This window comes from Artemia sp. Qi Xiang Cuo, chromosome 7 (genome assembly GCF_049724085.1).
Source record: "Artemia sp. Qi Xiang Cuo chromosome 7, ASM4972408v1, whole genome shotgun sequence".
Classification (NCBI taxonomy): Eukaryota; Metazoa; Arthropoda; class Branchiopoda; order Anostraca; family Artemiidae; genus Artemia; species Artemia sp. Qi Xiang Cuo.
Genome location: NC_142800.1, coordinates 15946613 through 15966862, shown reverse-complemented (window position 1 = coordinate 15966862; position 20250 = coordinate 15946613). Strand labels below are relative to the sequence as shown.

General features: G+C 33.0%; 1 protein-coding gene across 2 annotated transcripts in view; it reads left to right on the top strand.

The window, feature by feature from the left end:
- Positions 1-259: 259 nt before the first annotated feature.
- LOC148949999 (uncharacterized) overlaps positions 260-20250 on the top strand; it is a 52615-nt gene continuing 32624 nt past the window's right edge. Inside the window, exons 1-2 of one of the 2 annotated variants that reach the window (XM_089091399.1) lie at positions 260-305; positions 15645-15856. In XM_089091399.1, coding sequence (XP_088947525.1) covers positions 304-305; positions 15645-15856 — 214 coding nt within the window. In that variant the 5' untranslated portion in view covers positions 260-303. Of the gene's footprint in view, positions 306-2567; positions 2707-15644; positions 15857-20250 lie in introns of those variants that run through there. The other variant, XM_089091398.1, reaches the window with a different exon arrangement.

Sequence of the window (20250 nt, the reverse complement as noted above, 5' to 3'; positions counted from 1 at the left end):
ATGACAAAACATAGGAATAGGCAAAATAGGAAAATATAGAGAGTGAATTATTTGTGATAATGGGCCTGTTTAATTTCCACTGGTAAATAATCAAAAAAATTATGGTTATTTCACAAACTTATTTTTAACTATCTTGCATTTCTTTGTAAAGATATAACAAGTTAAATAAGTTTAAATTTGCTCTTTGGTTTTGTTATTATTTGCCATTCTACTTCCATGCCTTTTTTGTTTGGCAGTGCTGTAATAAAGGCCTGTTTGTTAAATTCGAAATTAAATTCACGAGGCAAAATATAGGCACAAAGAATGTGGGTCTACTTTAGAGAAACAGACTATGATTTACCTAGTTTAAAGCAATTTACCTTGAGAAAAAATATGTTCGATTCGAACAAAGGTCAATTTGAAAATACCCCAAAGGAGGACATTTGCTCTTTTGGCTAAGAAAGAGGATAATTAGTATTTCTGATGGGTTAATTTTTTGAAATCCTAGACTGTCAATTTTTATAATTGACCTTGGATAAAAGGTACTGTTATACATTAACATACCTTTAATAAGTGCCTTGATGGTTTGCCAGCTAACTCATAGCCTAGCCTACTATCAAAATAAAATTCACAGAAAGTGCCTTCAGTGCACATATAAACCAGCTTTGACTGTGTCCTTTATTCTTGCAGAAATGCCAGTAAAGATAAACCTGACAAAAAATTGGTAAACATAGAACAGTCCACATTTCTGACCTATAAAGAAATGAACATACCACTTAATTGTTTTTTATGCTCTTTTTGAATATGACAATTGATTGTATTTATTTAGCCTTGGCCCCCTCATAAGGAGACATGTTAAGAAAACAATTCTTACTTTAAAATATGTATAATGATCCTAGTTCTTATATTATCCAAGGGGAGAACCTTTATCATCAAGTCTTTCCTCTAAAAATCTTCAAAAGAGAAAAAGTTTCCAAATATAACCACATTTTGAATTCAATGTTTAAGTCTTTAAATTGCCGTCTAATAAGTTCTTTTATAGATAGTATTCAGGCTGGACTTTTTATTTTATTTTTTTTTAAATAGCAGTGGCGAAGGGCGAATAGCAGTGGCAAAGGGCGAATAGCAGTGGCGTAAATACAAAATATTAATAGCTGTGGCAAAAGGCGAATAATAGTGGTAAAGGGAGAATAGCAGTGGCGTAAATAAAAAATGTTAATAGCAGTGGCTAGGTTAGGTTTGGTTAGGTTATGAAAAGAAATGAAATAATATAAAAATTACCTTTTTTGATTCTAGGATGATCTAGCAGTTTCACAATCAGAGGGAATTGAAGAGGTGATTAATTTATAATGATCACATGATACAGATGATTAAATTATAATTTGACACTTGATTTGACAAATGATTAAATAGAGACACTTGTGATGAGAAAATTTGATTTTTATTGGGTGGTGCCTTGACTAGTGTCAGGTAAACTTTGATTTGGATGATGAGTATCTGGTTTGTATAGTTCAGCAGCCTGTAGCAATAGATAATGCAGCCTGGCCCTTTTATTGGGAAAAAAGGTTTTCCAATAAAACTCGGCAAGATATCCAAGCATATGTTTGTCCGATCTCCCGTACTTGGGAATCACTTCTTGCATTGAACGCCATAGATGTTCAATATTTTGTGTGTGGGCCCTGGTCACAGGGTCCACAAAATTCAATGAATGGTTGACAGTTAAGTGTTAAAAACCTTGCATGCCTAATATATTATATGAGCTCCAGCAATCAGAAATTATAGTTGTACCTGGATGTATCCACTCTTTTATAATTTCTAATAGAGTGTTGGCAGTTTGGTCAGGAACGGGAACAATAAAAAAAATTCTAGTGTCTCTCTCAATACCTCCAAACACCCACTGTCCTTCAATATAGCGTCCCCTATTGTATTTTCTCTTCCCTATCTTTGCTTCATCTATTTTCACCATTTTTTCAGGACCACCCAATTTAGAACTGTGTTTGTCAATAAAGTCAATGCATATTTCACAACAAAAACTTTGCCAATCAACAGCAGTTGCTGATGATATGCCAATTTCATCAACCAGAAATTGCTGAATATGAGCTCCTCTATCTAAATTGCAAAAAATCACCATAATCTCTGCTATTTGTTGATATGATATGTTTGCTTGTTTGCACCAAGTCCCTTTATTAATACTTTGACTAAAACTGCACTTTTTTTTAATAATTTTATGTCCACGCCGCTCCGATCTTGTTCTATTACATCGGAATCTATTTCGTAATTCATCAAAATAGCATTCATTTTCACAATCAGGGCAAAACATGGTAGTTGGCAAAATGTTATGATTTATAAATAATTGCTGTACAGCACCTTCACCTTGATGGTTTAGTCTAAAAGACATAATTTTATTGTCACATAAAAAACATAAATTTTTCGTTAATGGAATGATTTATAAAAAAATTAAAAATTTCTATGATCACTATATACTACTACTTTTTCTTTAAACACGTTTTTTGACACATATGTTAAACACGTGCTAAGCACTATCTATAAAACAACTTATTTGGCAGCAGTTTACAGCTGCAATTTCAAAAGACTTAAGCATTTAATTAAAAACGTGGTGATATTTGGAAACTTTTTCACTTTTGAGGATTTTTAGAGGAAAGACTTGATGATAAAGGTTCTCCCCTTGGATAATATAAGAACTAGAATCATTATACATATTTTAAAGTAAGAATTGTTTTCTTAACATGTCTCCTTATGAGGGGGCCAAGGCTAAATAAATACCCAATTGATTTGTTATAAATTCAATTTTAAGCCCTTTTTGGACCCTTGAAAATGATCATTTTTTTGAATTACCATGATAGTATTTTCTTTTGTTTTGAAAAAGGGTTAAAACATGGGTTCAAACTTCCTATTTCATTGCAAATCCATTTTATAAAAGTTAAATAATTCACAACCATTGATTTGTCATGATTATGTTGAATAAAAAATTTCCTACTAAGTCCTTTCTTCATATCTATTAGGCTGCTTAAATACTGCCATTTTAACTGAATGTCAAAAAATATCAAAGCCAAGAGAAAAAACATGATGACTGAAAAATGTAAAAATTATTTGAATTTTTTTATTCAACTTAACTGTGACAAACTAATGCTCACAGATTATATAACTTTAACAAAATGGATTTTATAATAATATAGTAAGTTTGAAGCCAGTGTTTTAACCCTTTTTATACCAAAACTATAGAAAGAAATTATCATTTCAAGGGTCCAATAAGGGCATAAAATTGAATTAGCAAACAAAAGTAGTAAAATTCTGGCTTAGCTACTTTCCACTATCTTAGAAAGGGGTTGGGCTAGGAAAATGAAACTTAAAGGATGGGTCTATGGACTAAAGTATGTCCTGGGAAGGTATTTTGAAGTACCTATCTCCACTCCCTCTCCCTCTAGAGGCCAGTGACCTTTGACAACCTTTTATAATCTTTGTGTTATGAAAGAGAAACCTCTAAACAGATCTTCTGCTTAGATAAAGCCAAAGAAAACTTTTTTCAGCCTCACAACTTTGGTCATTCCCAATTTATGTGATTTCAAAAATACTCTAATACATTTCCTAAATTCAAGAAAAAACACTGATAAAGCTTAAAATTATACTCAAATAACAGGAATTGCATTTTCAGAACTAAAAGCAGAGAAAAAGGAACTGATAACTGAAAATTAATGTAAAAGGATTTTTTTGTCTAAATTTCAACAGATATAGACTTGTCAAGTAGAGAAATTTCTAAGACATAGAAATCAGAAGAGGGTTAACATGGAATCTTAGGAATACCTTCCCAGAGTATGTGTTTGGCCCTGGATTCATTGCTGAAAGTTTCATTTTCCTAACCTAACTCCTTTCCAAGATAGCAAAGAGCAGTTAAACTAGAAGTTTACCATAAAAGCAATTAGTGTATTTAAAAAGACCATAAAAAAGACATCAAGTGGTATTTTAACTTTATTTGTAGGTCAGAAATTTGAACTGCTCTATATTTACCAAAGACTTAGCCTATTTGTTCAAGATGACACTGAAAATATATTCTGTTGATTTAGTTCAGTGTTACCATTGCAGGACTTGAGTGCAGTATAACCCTGGTCTCCATAGATATTGTTTCTAAATATCCCACAGTGAAAAAGTGCTGTTCTGATGACAAAAATATTATATATCTCATTAAAATATCTTACCTCTTATTAGCATTCTGTTGGGGAATCATGGCTGTGTTAGTATTTTGTACTGGTTAAACAAAAAAGAAGGACAAATCCAATTTTTAAAAGTAGATAGGATAGAAGTTAAAAATAAGGCATGTCCTCCAGAAAAAGGATGTCTGGTAGCACAGGGTGTATATCCTAATATTCACTATTGTCATAAATGTGTGTTAGACTCTCTCCCTTAATACCTGGATAGAGCTTAACCCTAGGCTATTTAACATAGTTTATTGATTTTTGTTTGTTTGTATTAAGCTTATTAAATTACTGCTAATTAACAACTTATTCATATTCCTAGACTAATTCCAATTCGAGGAAAACAACAACAAATAAATAAGCTGTAATGGGATACTAGAAATTTCCCAGAAGGAAACATGTTAATAAAATAAAACAGTACTGTTGCATTAGCTGGTACCCACACAATATATTGTATACAGAGATGCTATAGGAAACTAGTCAAAAAGGTATCTGTCAATAGAGAATTGGATTGCAAACCAGGGTTTGCCATTGCATTTACAATATTTAAACTATTGTTTTTTGGGGTTTAGGTGGGAATGGAAAGGTACCTAGGTTGATTAGGTTATGTATTTAATATATACTATGCTTTACCACCACCATCCCTAATGTGCAAATATATAGCCCAAATTTGATTCTAAACTATTATATTTTCATCCTATTTTGTTTTGTTTCATTAGTATAAACCAAACTTGACTTCTTGTGTGGCTACCAGCTAATGCAACAGTAAAAATAAAACTAACACCATAGAGTTTTTCTGAAGGACAGACTTTTTCATAAGGCTTTTCTAGAGGAAACACTAAAAAAAGAGTAGTACCATCTGGTTCCTTATCTTAAGCTCTTCTGTGATGTTTATAGTTGTTTATCCAACAATATACCCCATTCTCACCCCTAATTCTTCTAGATATAGCCCTAGAATTATACAAAACTAAAGAAAACACTAAGCCTACTTATGAAATTTTTATTTTTTGATATGAAGCAAGTTTTAATTAAACACATTGTCATGTTATTTTTTATTTTTGCACATGTTCTTAGATTTTTTAAATAAATTTCAGTTGACTTAACAACAAACTCTTTTATCAGATTAAGAAAATGATGCTATTTGTATAAATGAATTGCAATCTATTTTTACAAACATTAATTAGTGACAAACATGGAACTTAAATATCAGACATACATTATATACATACAATAAAGTGACCAGTGCAATGCACAAGAATAATATTAAAACAGGAGTTAAGCAGAGTTGTGTTATATCCCCAAACCCATCTTATGGAACATTGTAAAGGCAATAAGAGAGCATATAATCAAATAGGAAGGTAAAACTCTCCTTGGCATTGATTATACAGATGATTTCAGTGTACTTGATAAAAATAATAGCAAAAGGAATGAATTTTAGTGGGTTCTAAGAGTTTAGGGTACAGGAATAAGTCCAAAAATTAATGCTGATAAGATTAAGTCACTTAGACTATTAACAAATAAAAGTTGTGATGGGTAACAAGAAGACCAAGCAGGTGGATAGCTTTACTTATATGGGTATTACTAATGGCAAATGTTGTGGATGCAGTGAATATTGAATAGTCATGGCTCAAGGTGTTAAGGTTAAGTCACTTAGACTATTAATAACCAATGGTGATGGTGGGTAACAAGAAGACCAAGCAGGTGGATATCTTTGCTTTTATGGGTAGTATTATTAGTAAAGATTGTGGATGCAGTGAAGATTGAATAGTCATGGCCCAAGGTGCTTTTTATTTATAGCGTTTAAAATTACAATGACTAAAAAAAAATTAAACAAACAAAAATTACAATAAACAGGACTTTGGCTACTCCCCCCTCCCCATAGCCATAAACCTTATAAGCTCATTTGAAGTTTGACTTCAGAGTTTGTTTTATCTTCAACTCATTTTAGGATTTAGTTATTCATTTATATTAGTATATGCTATCTTTATGCTTGATGTAGTTATTCATTTTAATTTCTATTTGTCTTGGTTTCAGTTGCTCTTTAATATTAATTTCTGGTTGGTTTTAGTTTGGATTATTATGGGACTTCATTTCTGCTTGTCTTAAGTTTTAATATGGCTCTTAAATTATTTTTTTTTTTGAATTCCTCTTTTAGGTAGGTTTTAAAAGTTAATTTCTGTTTGTGTTTGACTGCCGAAGTCTTATCGTTGATTAATATTATGAACATTTCTCTGGTTTTTCAGCTTTTTGACTTAAGAGTTAAAAAATGGATTCTGATTGAAATTTGTATTTGTATAAAGTGATCTTTGTATAAAAGGATTTATCAGCACTTACAAATAAAGAATAAAAGTAATGTCATAAATTTTATTCAACTTGAAATCAAGATTTTCAATGACTCTCAAACTAAAATTTTGAATAAACTGTAATTCTTATAGATAATATACTTGAATGAAGGCTCCTGAGAGATTGTTCATAAGATTGCATATGAATGAAAATGGAAAAAGAAAATAAACATGTTTATCATGTTCATTTTCCACTTTAAAATTTAATGCCCTGGCCATTCTTGAAATATTTCAAACACACCATTTTGACATCAGAACAACCTATATGTACATAGTGTCTTGATTTGGTTCAACATTACTAGCCAACCTTGAGATATTGCACACACCATCTTGACAACCTGGATGCACATAGTATCTTTTGTTTTAGTAACCTCCTTCCTCCCTAAGAGTTTCAACAAATACCCTTAGTAGTTTCTGAGATTTTTCAGATGTGCCTTTTTAGAACCTGCAGGAACATGTTGTCCTTTGGTCCAGCTCAACATTCAAATTGACATTTTCCAACAGTTTAAGCTTAATGTTATTTGCCATTCCTGAGATATTACAAATACGCCTTTTGGATAACCAGGATACATACAGTTTCTTATGATTAAGATCAACATGTCCTTTGGCATTCTTTGAAATTATTAACTTAATAACTTTTAGTCATTCTTGAAGTATCCCAGATAAGCCATTTTGAAAAACTGAATGCACTTATATTCTTTCAGTGTAGTTCAATAGTAGTTTTAGTAGCCACTGGGCAACTCTAAATCACCAATTTTACTAATTTTACCTTATCTTACCAATTTTAATCACTGAGTTTTTATTTTATGGTAATTTAACAACAGTAGTAAAGAGCAAGGTATTGATGAGGGGGAAGCCCCTTCATATACAGATAATTTCTGTTCATCTTCAGTTTTAATGTTACTCCTTACTTTTAGTTGAAAAAATTGTTGTAAATCCTCTGTGGAAAGTTCCTCCCACGCAAATATCCCTCCCCCCCCCATAATATTCCCTCTAGGCAATTCCATCTTTGCTGAAAATCCCCCCCCCCCCTATGCATAAAATTTCTTGCAGAATATTCAGCCAGAAAAGTTCTCCCTAGCATACTTTCATAGGCAGTGTGCTAGCACTGCCTAAGTAAAGAACAATGTGGGCATAATGTGTTGTTTTTTTCTCTGTACCCAGGCACTTTGTATCAAAGGAGTTGTTATAGAAACTTCGAAAGGGCTCATTTGATTGGAGTGGCTAGTGCCCTTTTTAATAGTCAAAAGTGATTGGAAGACAACTAGCCCCCCCCCCCTCACGACCATCATTCCCCCAAACACATCCAATCAAAATACCTTATATGCCCCCATAAAAAACCTTAAATACATGCTTGGTAGATTATTTGATTTTATTTTTGCTCATTTGTTGTTTAATGGAGTTCTTTACTTTTCTTTGAAAAACTTATTTTGTGGAAAAGGTTTTTTTAATCAATCATTTGAAAAAGACCTTGCTTTCTAATGGTTTTTTGATTAGTACAGAACTCCTCCCCTCTGTGGAATTTTTTTCTGGAAGTCCAAAGCCACTGAAAACTTTCCCTGGACAATTCCCCCAGAGCATCTCTATATGAGTTGGCAAATAGGAAGTAAGACAAATAAAAACATTTTGTTTAGGAATTCTGTCAAATCACCTAGTGTAAAATTTTCCCTGGAAAGTTCACCCCTGGAAATTTCTGTTCCCACAGAAAATTCTCCCCATTGCCAAGCAACCCCCCCCCCCCTAAAAAAAAAATGTCTGTATACTTCCCAATAACAAATACTAGGCCTATATGCATAAATAATACCATAACAATGGACATATTTTATAATTTAAAGACTTATCCCCAGGGGCTTTAGAGGTTCACGCTATCTCCAAAGGCATGTTTTTAGACCTTTCAAACATTTTGAACAAAATGGCTGTCTCAAAATTTTGATCAGACAATATTAGAGAAAAAAGGGGCATGGGAAGGAGGTTATTTGCCCTTCTTTCTGTTTGGTCACTGAAAAAAGTCACTAGAACTTTTCATTTCCATTTGAATGAGCCCTCTCCCAATGTTCTAGGACCATTAGTTTGATACAATCACCCATGGGAAAAAACATAGAAAAAATAACAAATAAACATGCATATTTCTTTGGGAAAAAAATACAAAATTCCACATTTTTGCAGAAAGGAGCTTAAAACCACTACAGAAGGGTTCTCTGATACGCCGTATCTGATCATGTCATTTCATTAAGATTCCTTGACTTTTAGGGGGTGTCCTCCCCCTCTTTTCAAAATCTGGCACATTTTTCTCAGGCTCGAAACATTTGATGGGTAATGCTAAACTTAATGGATCTTATATATTTGGAATCAGTATAATAGGCCAATTTTTACATATATCTATTGATATCAAAATTTAGTTTTTTAGAGTTTTGATTACTGTTGAGCTACATTGCTCCTTACTTACAGTTTGTTACCATGAACTGTTTAAAAACCTTATCAAAGCTTATTGAAGGTTAATGCCCTTAAGAATGAAGGTAGTTGAATTAGATACTAAAAAAAATCTTCTTAGGGCATAACTAGGTTTTAGATTAATTCCTGAAACTTTTGTTCACCTAACTCAATTGTTGTGTAAGATAGCAATAAGCCTCTCATCTGCCAATAAATAAATTTAACAAAACAAATTGAAAAAAGATGAATACACAGTCATTACAACCATTGAAATTTTGGCCTGACAAAATATGCATAATTTTACAAACGAAATTTCTACATTAGGCACAGGGCCATCAATCAGGGGGTGGGAGCATCCCCCACTCCAGAGATTTTAAAAATGCCCTTGTCTGGTATTTATTGAAGTTTTTTTGTAATTTTCATTTAAAAAAACGTTAACCCTCCCTTCAGATTTAAAAAATTTGTTCCCTTTCCCCTACATTTCTGTAAATATACACAACAGATATTAGATACAAAGATGAATAAAATCATACAATAAATGAAATAGTTTATAATGCTCATGAAAACATACAGCTACCTTGATAATGTTCAGTAATTACAGCAGTTAAGCCAGTCCAAAACAGCAGATAATTTCATAAACATAAGGTTGCAACTATTTCACGGTGGCAATTGGTTAGGGAACAGCTGGCTTGTATTACATCAGGGATCAGTTTAATTATTAATTTAAGTACTAATGAACCAATTAACTGCAGAACATACACAGGATAAGTCTATGGACTATGAACCCATGGAGTAAAAGTAAAGTATTGGTATGCAGAGGTATAATTCGTAAGTCCTATGGTTCCCATCACAATGCCACTTTCCATGAAGAGAAACAAGACCTAGATTGGATTGCAACTAAACAGATTGAATCCAACTCAATTGCTGCATAAATTTTTAATAAAACTGATTCACAGTCTTTTCCAATCATAAGGAAGATAAGGTATATAAGAAAATTGCTCATTGCCTATTGACAAGTGAAAAGGCGGTCTATTTAACATGCACAATTTCACATAGGCTAATAAAGCTATCCCATATCACAGGATTGTTCCTATATTTTTAAATATTTGATATACAACATTTTTTTCTGTGTTTTTCTGAATTTTCCCCCTACTAGAAAAGATTTCTCAATTAAAATAAATTCATGGTTATGTGGTCATCCACTCTTTCTGCTACTAAGATTACACCATTTGGCAATAACAACATCAAACACAAAATGGTTCAGTAAGGTTAGATTCATAGACATATGATGTAGATATAGATTAGGAACTTGATTGCTTGGACGAAAATTGGACTGCAAAACTGGAAGATGATGAGCGGAATTGTTAAGAATTTTGAAGAATTAAACAAAAATTTTCAGCAACATTTCCTTCGTGTAAAGTCAACTTGTTGAATTGCTGAAATTTATTCCAATTTACCAAAGTCTAGGGTATCCATAGAATCATTATTTTAAATGGTCTGGATCATGCAATGCAGAACAACTCCACTTTGCTGGAGCTAGCTCACCAAAACCCACTGATATCTATGGGGGACTTTCTAGACTAACAGAGCTGTTTCCAGGAAAAAGTCTTGCTTCCTGTACAGATCATGTTAGACACAAATGCCTAGGACTGCTTTTTGACCTAGACTGAGGCTTGAAAGAATAGAGCTGAGATCATAAAAATGATGCTTTAAAGTCAATAATACTGGCTCTCTGGCCATATAATTGCAGTCACAGCGCAAAGACTTTTTTCTTTTTTGCTCTTGACAAATTTTGTTGTATAAAATCAGTCTCCTCTCAAGAAATAGTAAAATTAAAAGATTTCTTTTACAAGTTTTTTTTTGTCTTGTATTAAAAATTTTGTACTTCATTTAAGTTAAATAGAGGGTAAGGATTCTTCCTAATTATCCATCATACTTTGACCATAGGAAAAACTTTCTTGGTTTTCCCTTAAAAAACAAAAGATCATAAAATTTTCCACTTTCACAGGCATTTGCTTTTAAGTTATATAGTTTGATTTTTGTCAAATAAACACATCATTTGTTACTCTAGCTCGTTTCAGCCAATTTATACATGTATATAGAAAGTGCTAATTTACACATGTATTTAGACTAATTCTTCAATGCATATGTAATTTGATATCAAAACAAAAGTTTCCGAGTAGATCCCTCACATAAGATAAATGTAGACACACACCAGAGAAAGTTCATGCCTAGGTTTTTGAAAGCCATAAAAGTAAAAAAGCAAAATATTTAGAATGTGAAATGTAAAAATATGGTGTATAATTATTGTTGCATACTACTACTACTAACAACTCACTGCAGCACCAAGCCATCTGAGGCCAACACAGCTACTCACGCTCCTCCTCCATCCCAATCTATTCAAAGCCTCCCTTTTTACACCCTCCCACGAAGTTCCCAGTTCCTTTAAATCTTTCTTTTTGACGTCCTCCCACCCTAGACGAGGACAACCTGCTTTCCGTTTAGCCCTAGACGGTTGGCCGAAAAGAAGAACCCACGGTAATCTGTCATCCTTCATCCACACAACATGCCCTAGCCACCTCAAGCTTTCTTTCATTATAGCCCTAGAGAGCGGTATTGAACCTCAATTTTTGTACAGCATACTGTTTGAAATACGGTCAGTCAGACGGGTACCCAGAACAATCCGTAAGCAATTTCTCTGGAAAACATCTAGTTAATCTTCATCCGCTTTTCAAAGTGCCCATGCTTCAGAGCCATATTTGACTAAATCTTGGTTTGCAGACTTATCTTCCTATTCTTCCAAACTTTTTTTGAACTGTGAAAACACACCCTGAGCCTTAGCTATTCTACTTTTAACATCTTCACTTTTCCCACCATCTTTACTATTAATACTACAAAGGTAAGTGAAGCTGCCCACCTGATCAATCTTTTCATTGCCTAACGTCGCCTTTTCATCTTCACTTATTCCTATCCCTAGTGACTTAGTCTTCTTAACATTAATTTTCAAACCTATTCTAGCACCCTAAACTCGCTAAACCTCTAAAAGTTCATTCATTTTGCTCACTTTTTCATCTAGAATGCTTAAATCATTTTCCTCTATATCTTTTCCTGCAACTAAGCTCATCCTGCTTCTGCTCATCTCTCTTTAATTCTTTCCTTATCGCTAATTATGGCCCCGTTCCTATCTTTAACTGGGCCAAGTCCAATTTGGCTACTCCCTCTCAATTTATTAACATACCAGTACAATATTTTACTATTATGCCGTCTAGCTGCATATTCCAGATCCTCAGCAATTTTATCCATGGCCTTATTTCACACCTCATTAGTTCATATTTTAATGCTTTCTCCACTTTCTTTTCATTCCTTTTGTTTTCGTATGATCTATCACTCAGATAATCCTTGTGCAAGTCCTTTCTCCTTTCTATTAAACCTAAAGCCTTTTCACTAATATTCTTAGCTGCAGTCCTAGCTTTCTTCCCCAAGACACCTTCAGCAACTTCACAAATTATTTTTCTAAAATTATTCCAACCATATTCCACATATTCAAATTTTAAACTCTTAAGTTTAGTATTCAACTGTTCCTGGAAAGTTTCTCTCAAATTATCATCCTGGAGTCCACCAACATCATAACTTCCCGGAAGTTAGTTACCCTTGCAAAATTTCAGCTTTAATTTTAACCCTAGACGCTACTAGATGGTGATCTTTAATTTTAACATCAATAACAGAACCCCTATATACCCTAGTATCTTGTATTGATCCTGCCCGTTTTCGGTTTACTATAACATAATCAATAAGGTTTGCTGTCTAACCATCACGTGAATACCATGTTGACTTATGATCCATTTTATGACCAAACACCATGTTGGTTATAACTAGATTGTTATACCTACAAAATTGCAAAAGTCTTTAGCCATTACTGTTTTCTTTTCCTACATCAAATTTACCTAGGCTAGGATACCATCTATCCCTATTTCTACCGACCTGGGCGTTAAAATATCCTAGTAGAAACACCATATTTCTGCCAGGGACCTTGTCTATTAGCTTCTGTAACTGTAAGTAAAATTCATCTGATTCACTAGTATCTCCGTCAGTTGGTTCTACAGGGGCATATAGCACTATAACTGATACCCTGAACGTTTTAGTCATAAAATGAGCAATTAGTATTCTATTATTAATACCTTGCCAGCCTAAACAAAACTTAGCAGCTTCCTTGTTCATCATGAGCCCTACTCTCTGTCTATGTACCGCATCCTTCCTGCCTAAGTAAATAAATTCCATGAGCGCCCATAGGCTGAATTCCAGTGGGGCTTACTTGGTCCAATTGGTACTTTTAATGCTATATAATAGAAATCTCAAAACAAAAATATAAAAAAACAAGGCAGCATCATTCAGCCAGAAGGGGGCTGACGCCCCCTTCTGCCCCCGCCCCCCTTATGGGCGCCCATGTCTGAAACTCCTAATAAGTCCAGTTTGAATAGTCTGAATTCGTAAGTCAAAATGTCGATACGATAGTAATTTTTTAACGTCGTAACATTCTAAGTTCCAATTTTCATGTCCTTTCAATCATTGAAATTATTTTGGCCTCAGAAAAAGCAATGATTCCGGATTCCAGCGCAGGACGGGAATCAGCCTTGCATTTATTACTTATGAATAAAAGGAAAAAATCTTGAAATATTTTCCATCAGTAGGAGTAAAAAAAACCTCAGTAATGAGCTGAAGCATTTACCCATAGACCTAAAAGCCATAAAGTAACGTTTTTCATAGATTTAACATATACTTATATCATCTAGACAAAAAATCAATAAATTAAATCAAGATTTGAAAACAAAATATTCTTAATAGTAAAGAAATATACAACCAGCACCCCAAACTGCACACTTGGTGCCCAAAACAAAACCCAATGTATATAAACTTCAAGTTGGACCTTAACCAGACTGAGGACTATGATTGTTGGCATATAAAACATAAATATATGCTCAGCAGTATTGGAATTTTTCTGCTTTTTGGCAAACATCTTTGTTCAGCAGATTTGAAAAGCTTTGTAAAACATGTTCAGCTCTTTGAAAGTGTAAAGTTTAGCACCATAATTAGAATTTTGACAGCTTGACATAACAGCTTCCAGATAAGAGTCAGATCAGATTCGGGTCAGATAATATAGAGCCTGGCACATAGAATTTAATCTTACCTAAAATATGTAGTAGAAATCCTAAATGCTTCCAATAATAGCTTCTTCTACAGTGTCCATGTTCAGTTAATTGTAAATTGTCGGCTTCTACCAGTTGTAAGAAGTTAGAACATTAATAGAAACAAAATGGTTTCTGAAATAAATTTATTGGACTCTGTTCTTTTAAAAAGGTGTTTAAACTCAATAAACTTCTGTATATTTGTTTAATACTCACGGTTGCTCCTGAGGTATGGCAGATACATTTTTTGCCAATCGGATGCACATACTGCGGTTCAATTGGGGAAGGGAAGGCATTCATTTGTTTAGTCTCCTTAAAGAGGGTCTACACGGAAAACGTTTTCAATCCAATGATGAAGTTAAAAATTTTGGGCAAAAGTGGCTTCGAGATCAAGCCAAAGAATTTGATGCCAGAGGTATACACAATTTAGAACAACAACGGGAGAAGTGTATAAATGTCGGGGGGGACTTGGTTTAAAAGTAGTCAAAGTTTTGATCTTGGTATGTCCTTATGTGTAAATATATTTGGTGCAGTCCTCAATAAATAGACCAAACATTATGTAAGTACTTAGGTTAGTGGTCTTAATTCCACTTTTATATAAACAATGCTATAATGTAATTTTATTGCCGCAAAGTAAGTCCATAAATCTTCAATGCGCTAAACAGCTACCACCTAAAAAAACAAAAACTGTCAAAAGTCTGCAAAACATTGCAATAAACTAATATAGAATTTTAACTATTTATCGGTTGTTTCCAAACTAAATTTGAATATTACCACCTTTGATTTTAAGGACTGTTTTTATTATCAACGCCATTTGAAAATACCGCCCATTTTTAAAAAAAGAAGTAAATTACACCTTGAAACGTAAATTAGTAATTTTTGAAAGAAAAGTAAATTTGAAAAGTACTTTTAAAAGGTACATAGCTTGCCAGCAGCAAATTGAACGCTGATATGATACTGGCTAGTAAAATGGGTGCCTGTTAGTAATGGTCCATTATTTTAAATAAATATATTGAAATGAGATTATGACAATTTATGTTGAAGTGTGAATTTACAAGCTTAACTATGCTATCAGGCTGGTATTCATCGTTTTGTCAAACCAAATGAAATTTTAATTACTGCTCTAATACTCATGAAGGTGTAAATGATTAAGTCCCATAGAAATAGCAACAGGAGTAATATGTTTCGGATGTAAATGAAGAAACGTACATTTAATATATAAGTGAATTTACATGCCCAATAAAAGAACATTTAGACCTGTTAATTTTTATGTTGATATCATATATTTTTATCATATATATTGTCATATATATGTCATATATATATATATATATATATATATTGTCATGTATATATTTTATCCTATATGTCATATATATTCTCATATTTTTATCATACATATTATATATCATATATATTGATATCATATAGTCATATATTTTTTTCTGATTTATTTCTATTTTATTCATTGTTTTATTAATTTTTATTGTTTTTCATAGGGTGGAACAATTCGACAAATGCAAATGCTCAAAGTACATTGAGGATATAAAGTACATTTCAGTTATCCTTGGTTTGATGATAATCTTTTTAATTGCAAGCAATGCTTTTTTCTTCATCAGAAATCGAAAGTTATCACATACTCTTCAGTATTTACAGCTTGACGGAGAGCAACCGCAAGGCAGCAGCAGTCCAACTCTTTCTGCCCATTTAGGTAAAGTAAATATATTGTTTTATAATTATAATAATGCAATTATACAAAAAAAGAAAACTGAAACTTAGTGATGCTTAATCATGGATGAACGAACTAAGATTATTTCTGTATTTGAAGAGCACGTTAACAGAATATTGATAAATAAAGACAAGAGAGGAAAAAAGGAAACATAGCATTATTAAATTCATTATATTGACTGAAAATATATTACATATTAGGAAATTTGCAAGTAAAATCATGTAAACTTGTGAAATTATTCTGCCTTTCTTTGAGAGGGTCAGATGATTAGTTACTCCATATTTTGCTGTTACTGTTACCTCAGGATTTTTGGCTTAACGTGAGAGGTTAGGCAGGAACTTACAATGATTATAATAATAAGAATGGAGACATCTTATATCCTCGTTGTACAGGATGAACCAACGTGAGATAATGACAGAATATGAGGGATTACGAAAGAATAACATAAAGGTGTGCAAGTTAAACATTGTTAAATCATATCTATTCTTTTGTTGTACAAAATATCTTCTAGATTTTTCTAAATTGACCCACAATTCTTGTCTTGTAAAGAAGCTTAACATTGTTGATTCTATTATTGCTGTCAAAAAGCAAATTTCTATGTTTAATTCAGCATGTTGACAATCAACTGTCTTTGGACATTTGTACTAATACGGTAATTTCTTGAATATATATTTATATTTTATGCTGTATTTAAATATATATTTAATTTATATACATATATTACCGGGAGAACAGTGGCAAAGCCACCAGTCCCCGGAACGGCTATTATTATTATTTATTTCTAACCCACACTGTACAGAGGTACAATACGTGGATGTATCACAAGGAAAAACACATAAAATACATCCCAAATCAATATAGAAATCAAAGATTACCAGTTACAGAGTAACATATAAAAATTTAAAAGAAAATAAAAGAAATAACGTGAAAGGAGGGGGAAAAGAAGAAGAGCGAAAAAAAAACAACTCACCACTTGCAGAATCTAATAAGCAGTAATATGCAGAGATATGGACACAAGCTGTCATTATTATTATCATTATTTGATTTTTACTCACTCTTTACAATACTAAAAAATGTAGAGAGACCAAACAGAGAAAAACAACTAAACAAATAAAAGAAAAAAAAAATACGACTGAAAAAACCTGATAAGGTGATGGTGTGGAGAAAAACGGATACAAGCAGTATTTGAAAGTTTTCTGTGTAGTGCTTTCATTTTTTCAGTAATATTAGGAACAAGAAATTTATTAATAATTACCCGGTTTTTCGTCCAAGGTGGAAGAAACAACTAAAATTTAAAAAATCTAAAGTAATTAATCCGAATTCTTTTTAACTCATTTTTCTTAAGAAGGAGAAAAATTCCAGCAGCAAAAGGAATTGAATGGTCACAAAAAGTTGAGTAGAGCTTGGCCAACGCTGAAAGAGAAATGGGAACACAAAGACGCTGAGATAGAGGGGTACTAAAAATAGCAGAAAGAGAATGAGTATACAAAGAATGCACACGGTAATTAACGTTACAAAAATAGACGAGTAATGGCCATTCCAAGCAGATGCAGGAAGACAATCACTACTTGGCACATCACTTCTAATCGACTCAGAACTAACAACCTTTCGCCATTCTCTCTTTGACACTGGAAAATCCATACCACGATAACGCATTGACTTAAGATTTTTTTTATATTCACTGCGCGTCTTACGCTTAAGGTCAGATACAATTCCACAAGGCGGTCTATCACATTCATTCCAGACTTTTAACCAAAATTTAGCTTTATTTTTCAAAGTTTTTAAATTAGGATCTAAAGACCAAATAGGTTTTAGCGTACCACATCTAACACGTTGTAGTGACACTGCAACTGCCTCGGCATCTTTTAGACATTTAATTATTTGATTATAATAGCAATCCAGGTCCTTTTTGCAATTCACTTGTATAGAGCTCTGAAGCAGATGATAGGGAACTCGTATAGCAGACAGCAGGCTTGCTAGTGTAAACGCATAGAGAGGAACATCAGCTTTCTTCCAATTATTTTTTTCAAACCATTTTGAAGACAAGGGTACTTTACAAATACTTGCAGGGTTTAAATTCAGCGTAAGAGTAAGTGAGATAGGGAGATGGTCCAAGTCTTCTTCTTCAGCGTTTACAAACACTATTGATGTAGTAATACTAGGTGAGCAAATAATGTGATCAATATTGCTGTTACTGCCTGAATGGTGAATATAAGAATACAGATGAGTTTTGGGTATAATATGATAAGATGGAAGGCAATCTAACAACAAATCACTTCTCACTGATGAGTTATTTATATCCGTATTGAAGTCACCAATGATCATATGATATAAAGAAATAGAAAGAAATTTTTTCCATTAAAAACTTCAACATGTTACAGGCTTTAGCATATCTAGCCATTGATCTGGATGAACGGTCATCATAAGGCAGGTAAGAATTAATGAAAACTATAGTGCCCATACGAACAGCCAAAAAAACTCATCTGAGTAAAAAATCACCGGCGAAACCAAATTAGGATTGTGCTTAAAAACACTAGCTAGCCCACCGGATGGCCGGCCTCTAGTGGCTCTGGCTGTAGTAAAAACTCATCTTTATGAAGGCTCCGACGCAAATCGTTAATGCTAAAGTCTGTAAGAAGATGCTCCTGTAAACAGACCAAATCAAAATCATTGTAGAGCTCATCAATAACGAAATTCTTATCCTTTGTAACATTAATATTAAACAATATTATTGAAAACTCCAAAGTCATCGCAAAAAGTGGGAGCGAGACATTAGTTCCTTAGATACAGGGCAGGACAAGCTATAAGAAGCATGATTTTTACCACAGTTAGCACACTTGGGAGCAGCACTACAATGACTATCCTTAGTAGAAAGATGTGGCCCTGCACATATGGCACATTTCGAGACATTGCTGGTGCAAGCACTTTGAAAGTGATCGTATGACCGTCATTTGAAGCAGCATTTAGGTATTTCCTTAAATTTGTGAATTCGAAAAAATTCATATCCAACTTTAATTCCTTCTTTGAAATAAGCAGACTGAGTGAAGGAATCTTCAAATTCAAGCTTGACTGACATAGTCTGGCCCAGTCGATTTGCACTTTTAACTGAAAGGTCGACATCAACTGGGAAACCTCTGAGAATCCCAAAAAAGCGCTCGGATCGTATATTAATTGTTGCCCCGGTAATAAAGTTCTGAACCGATGTACAAAAATCTTCAGTTGCAGATTTATCGATATTGACATACTATCTGTCTTTAACAGGTTTCACACTACAAACTAATTCATGCCCAGCTATTTGATCGAGAACAGATTTGCATTCAATCGGATCAGACAGATCTGAAGGCACTTTAGAGACAATAACTGTCGTATGAGTGTCAATAGCTGGGGTAAACAGCTATGTAAACAGCTTTTATCTATTGATTCTCATTGTCGAAAGGCAACCAGCCCACCCCACCCCATTTTCTTCAAAGATATCCGGTCGAAATTTTAAGATAGCAATTTGTTCAAAATACTCCAAAGGCCAAATAACTAGACTTCCGGGGTTGAACCGCCCTCACAGTCTCCGGAGAAAGGGCTGTGAGCTATGCAACTTGCTTGTTGTTATTTTGATACTTTGTTTACTTTGAGACTTGGATTTACGGATTTGCAGGGCAACTTTGATTTACAGGGCAAGGGCTGTAAGTTATGCAAGTTGCTTATTGTTACTTTGTTATGCTATTTAATTCGATACTTTGTTTTCTCTGATACTTTATTTACTTTGATGCTTTGTTACTTTGATGTTGTTGCTTTGATACTAGTTTTGACAATTTGATGAAACTTTGATGTTGGGAAAAAAATTATTTTGAAATAGGGAACTTTGAAAAACTTGATAGGGAACTGAAAAAAGTTTGGCAATAAAAAACGAACAAAACATTTTTTTTAATGCCAAAAAAGACATTTTTAAAGAGAAGTAAAGGCCTCATTAAACTTAAGATCATCAGAAATGAAAATCTAGAATTGTTCAAACTCAAAAGGATCAGAAATTAATATTAAAGAATAGACGAACCCCAAAATGAACAGAAATTAAATAAACAATCATAGCAAACAAACATACAACAGTTACCGTATAAATGAATAAATAAATTTTAAAAAGGCTGAAAGTTAAATTGAATATGCAAACCAAACTTAAACGAAAAAAAATTTGCTATTAAAGAACAAATAAAACCCAAACGAACAGAAATCAATTAAACAATCATAGGAAACAAACATACAACATATACTAATATAAATGAATAAATAAATCTTCAAACGAGTAAACCTTAAATTGAATATGCAAATCAAACTTTAAATGAACTACAAAAAATCACTAAAAAAAAGAATATTGCTACTGCCTTCTT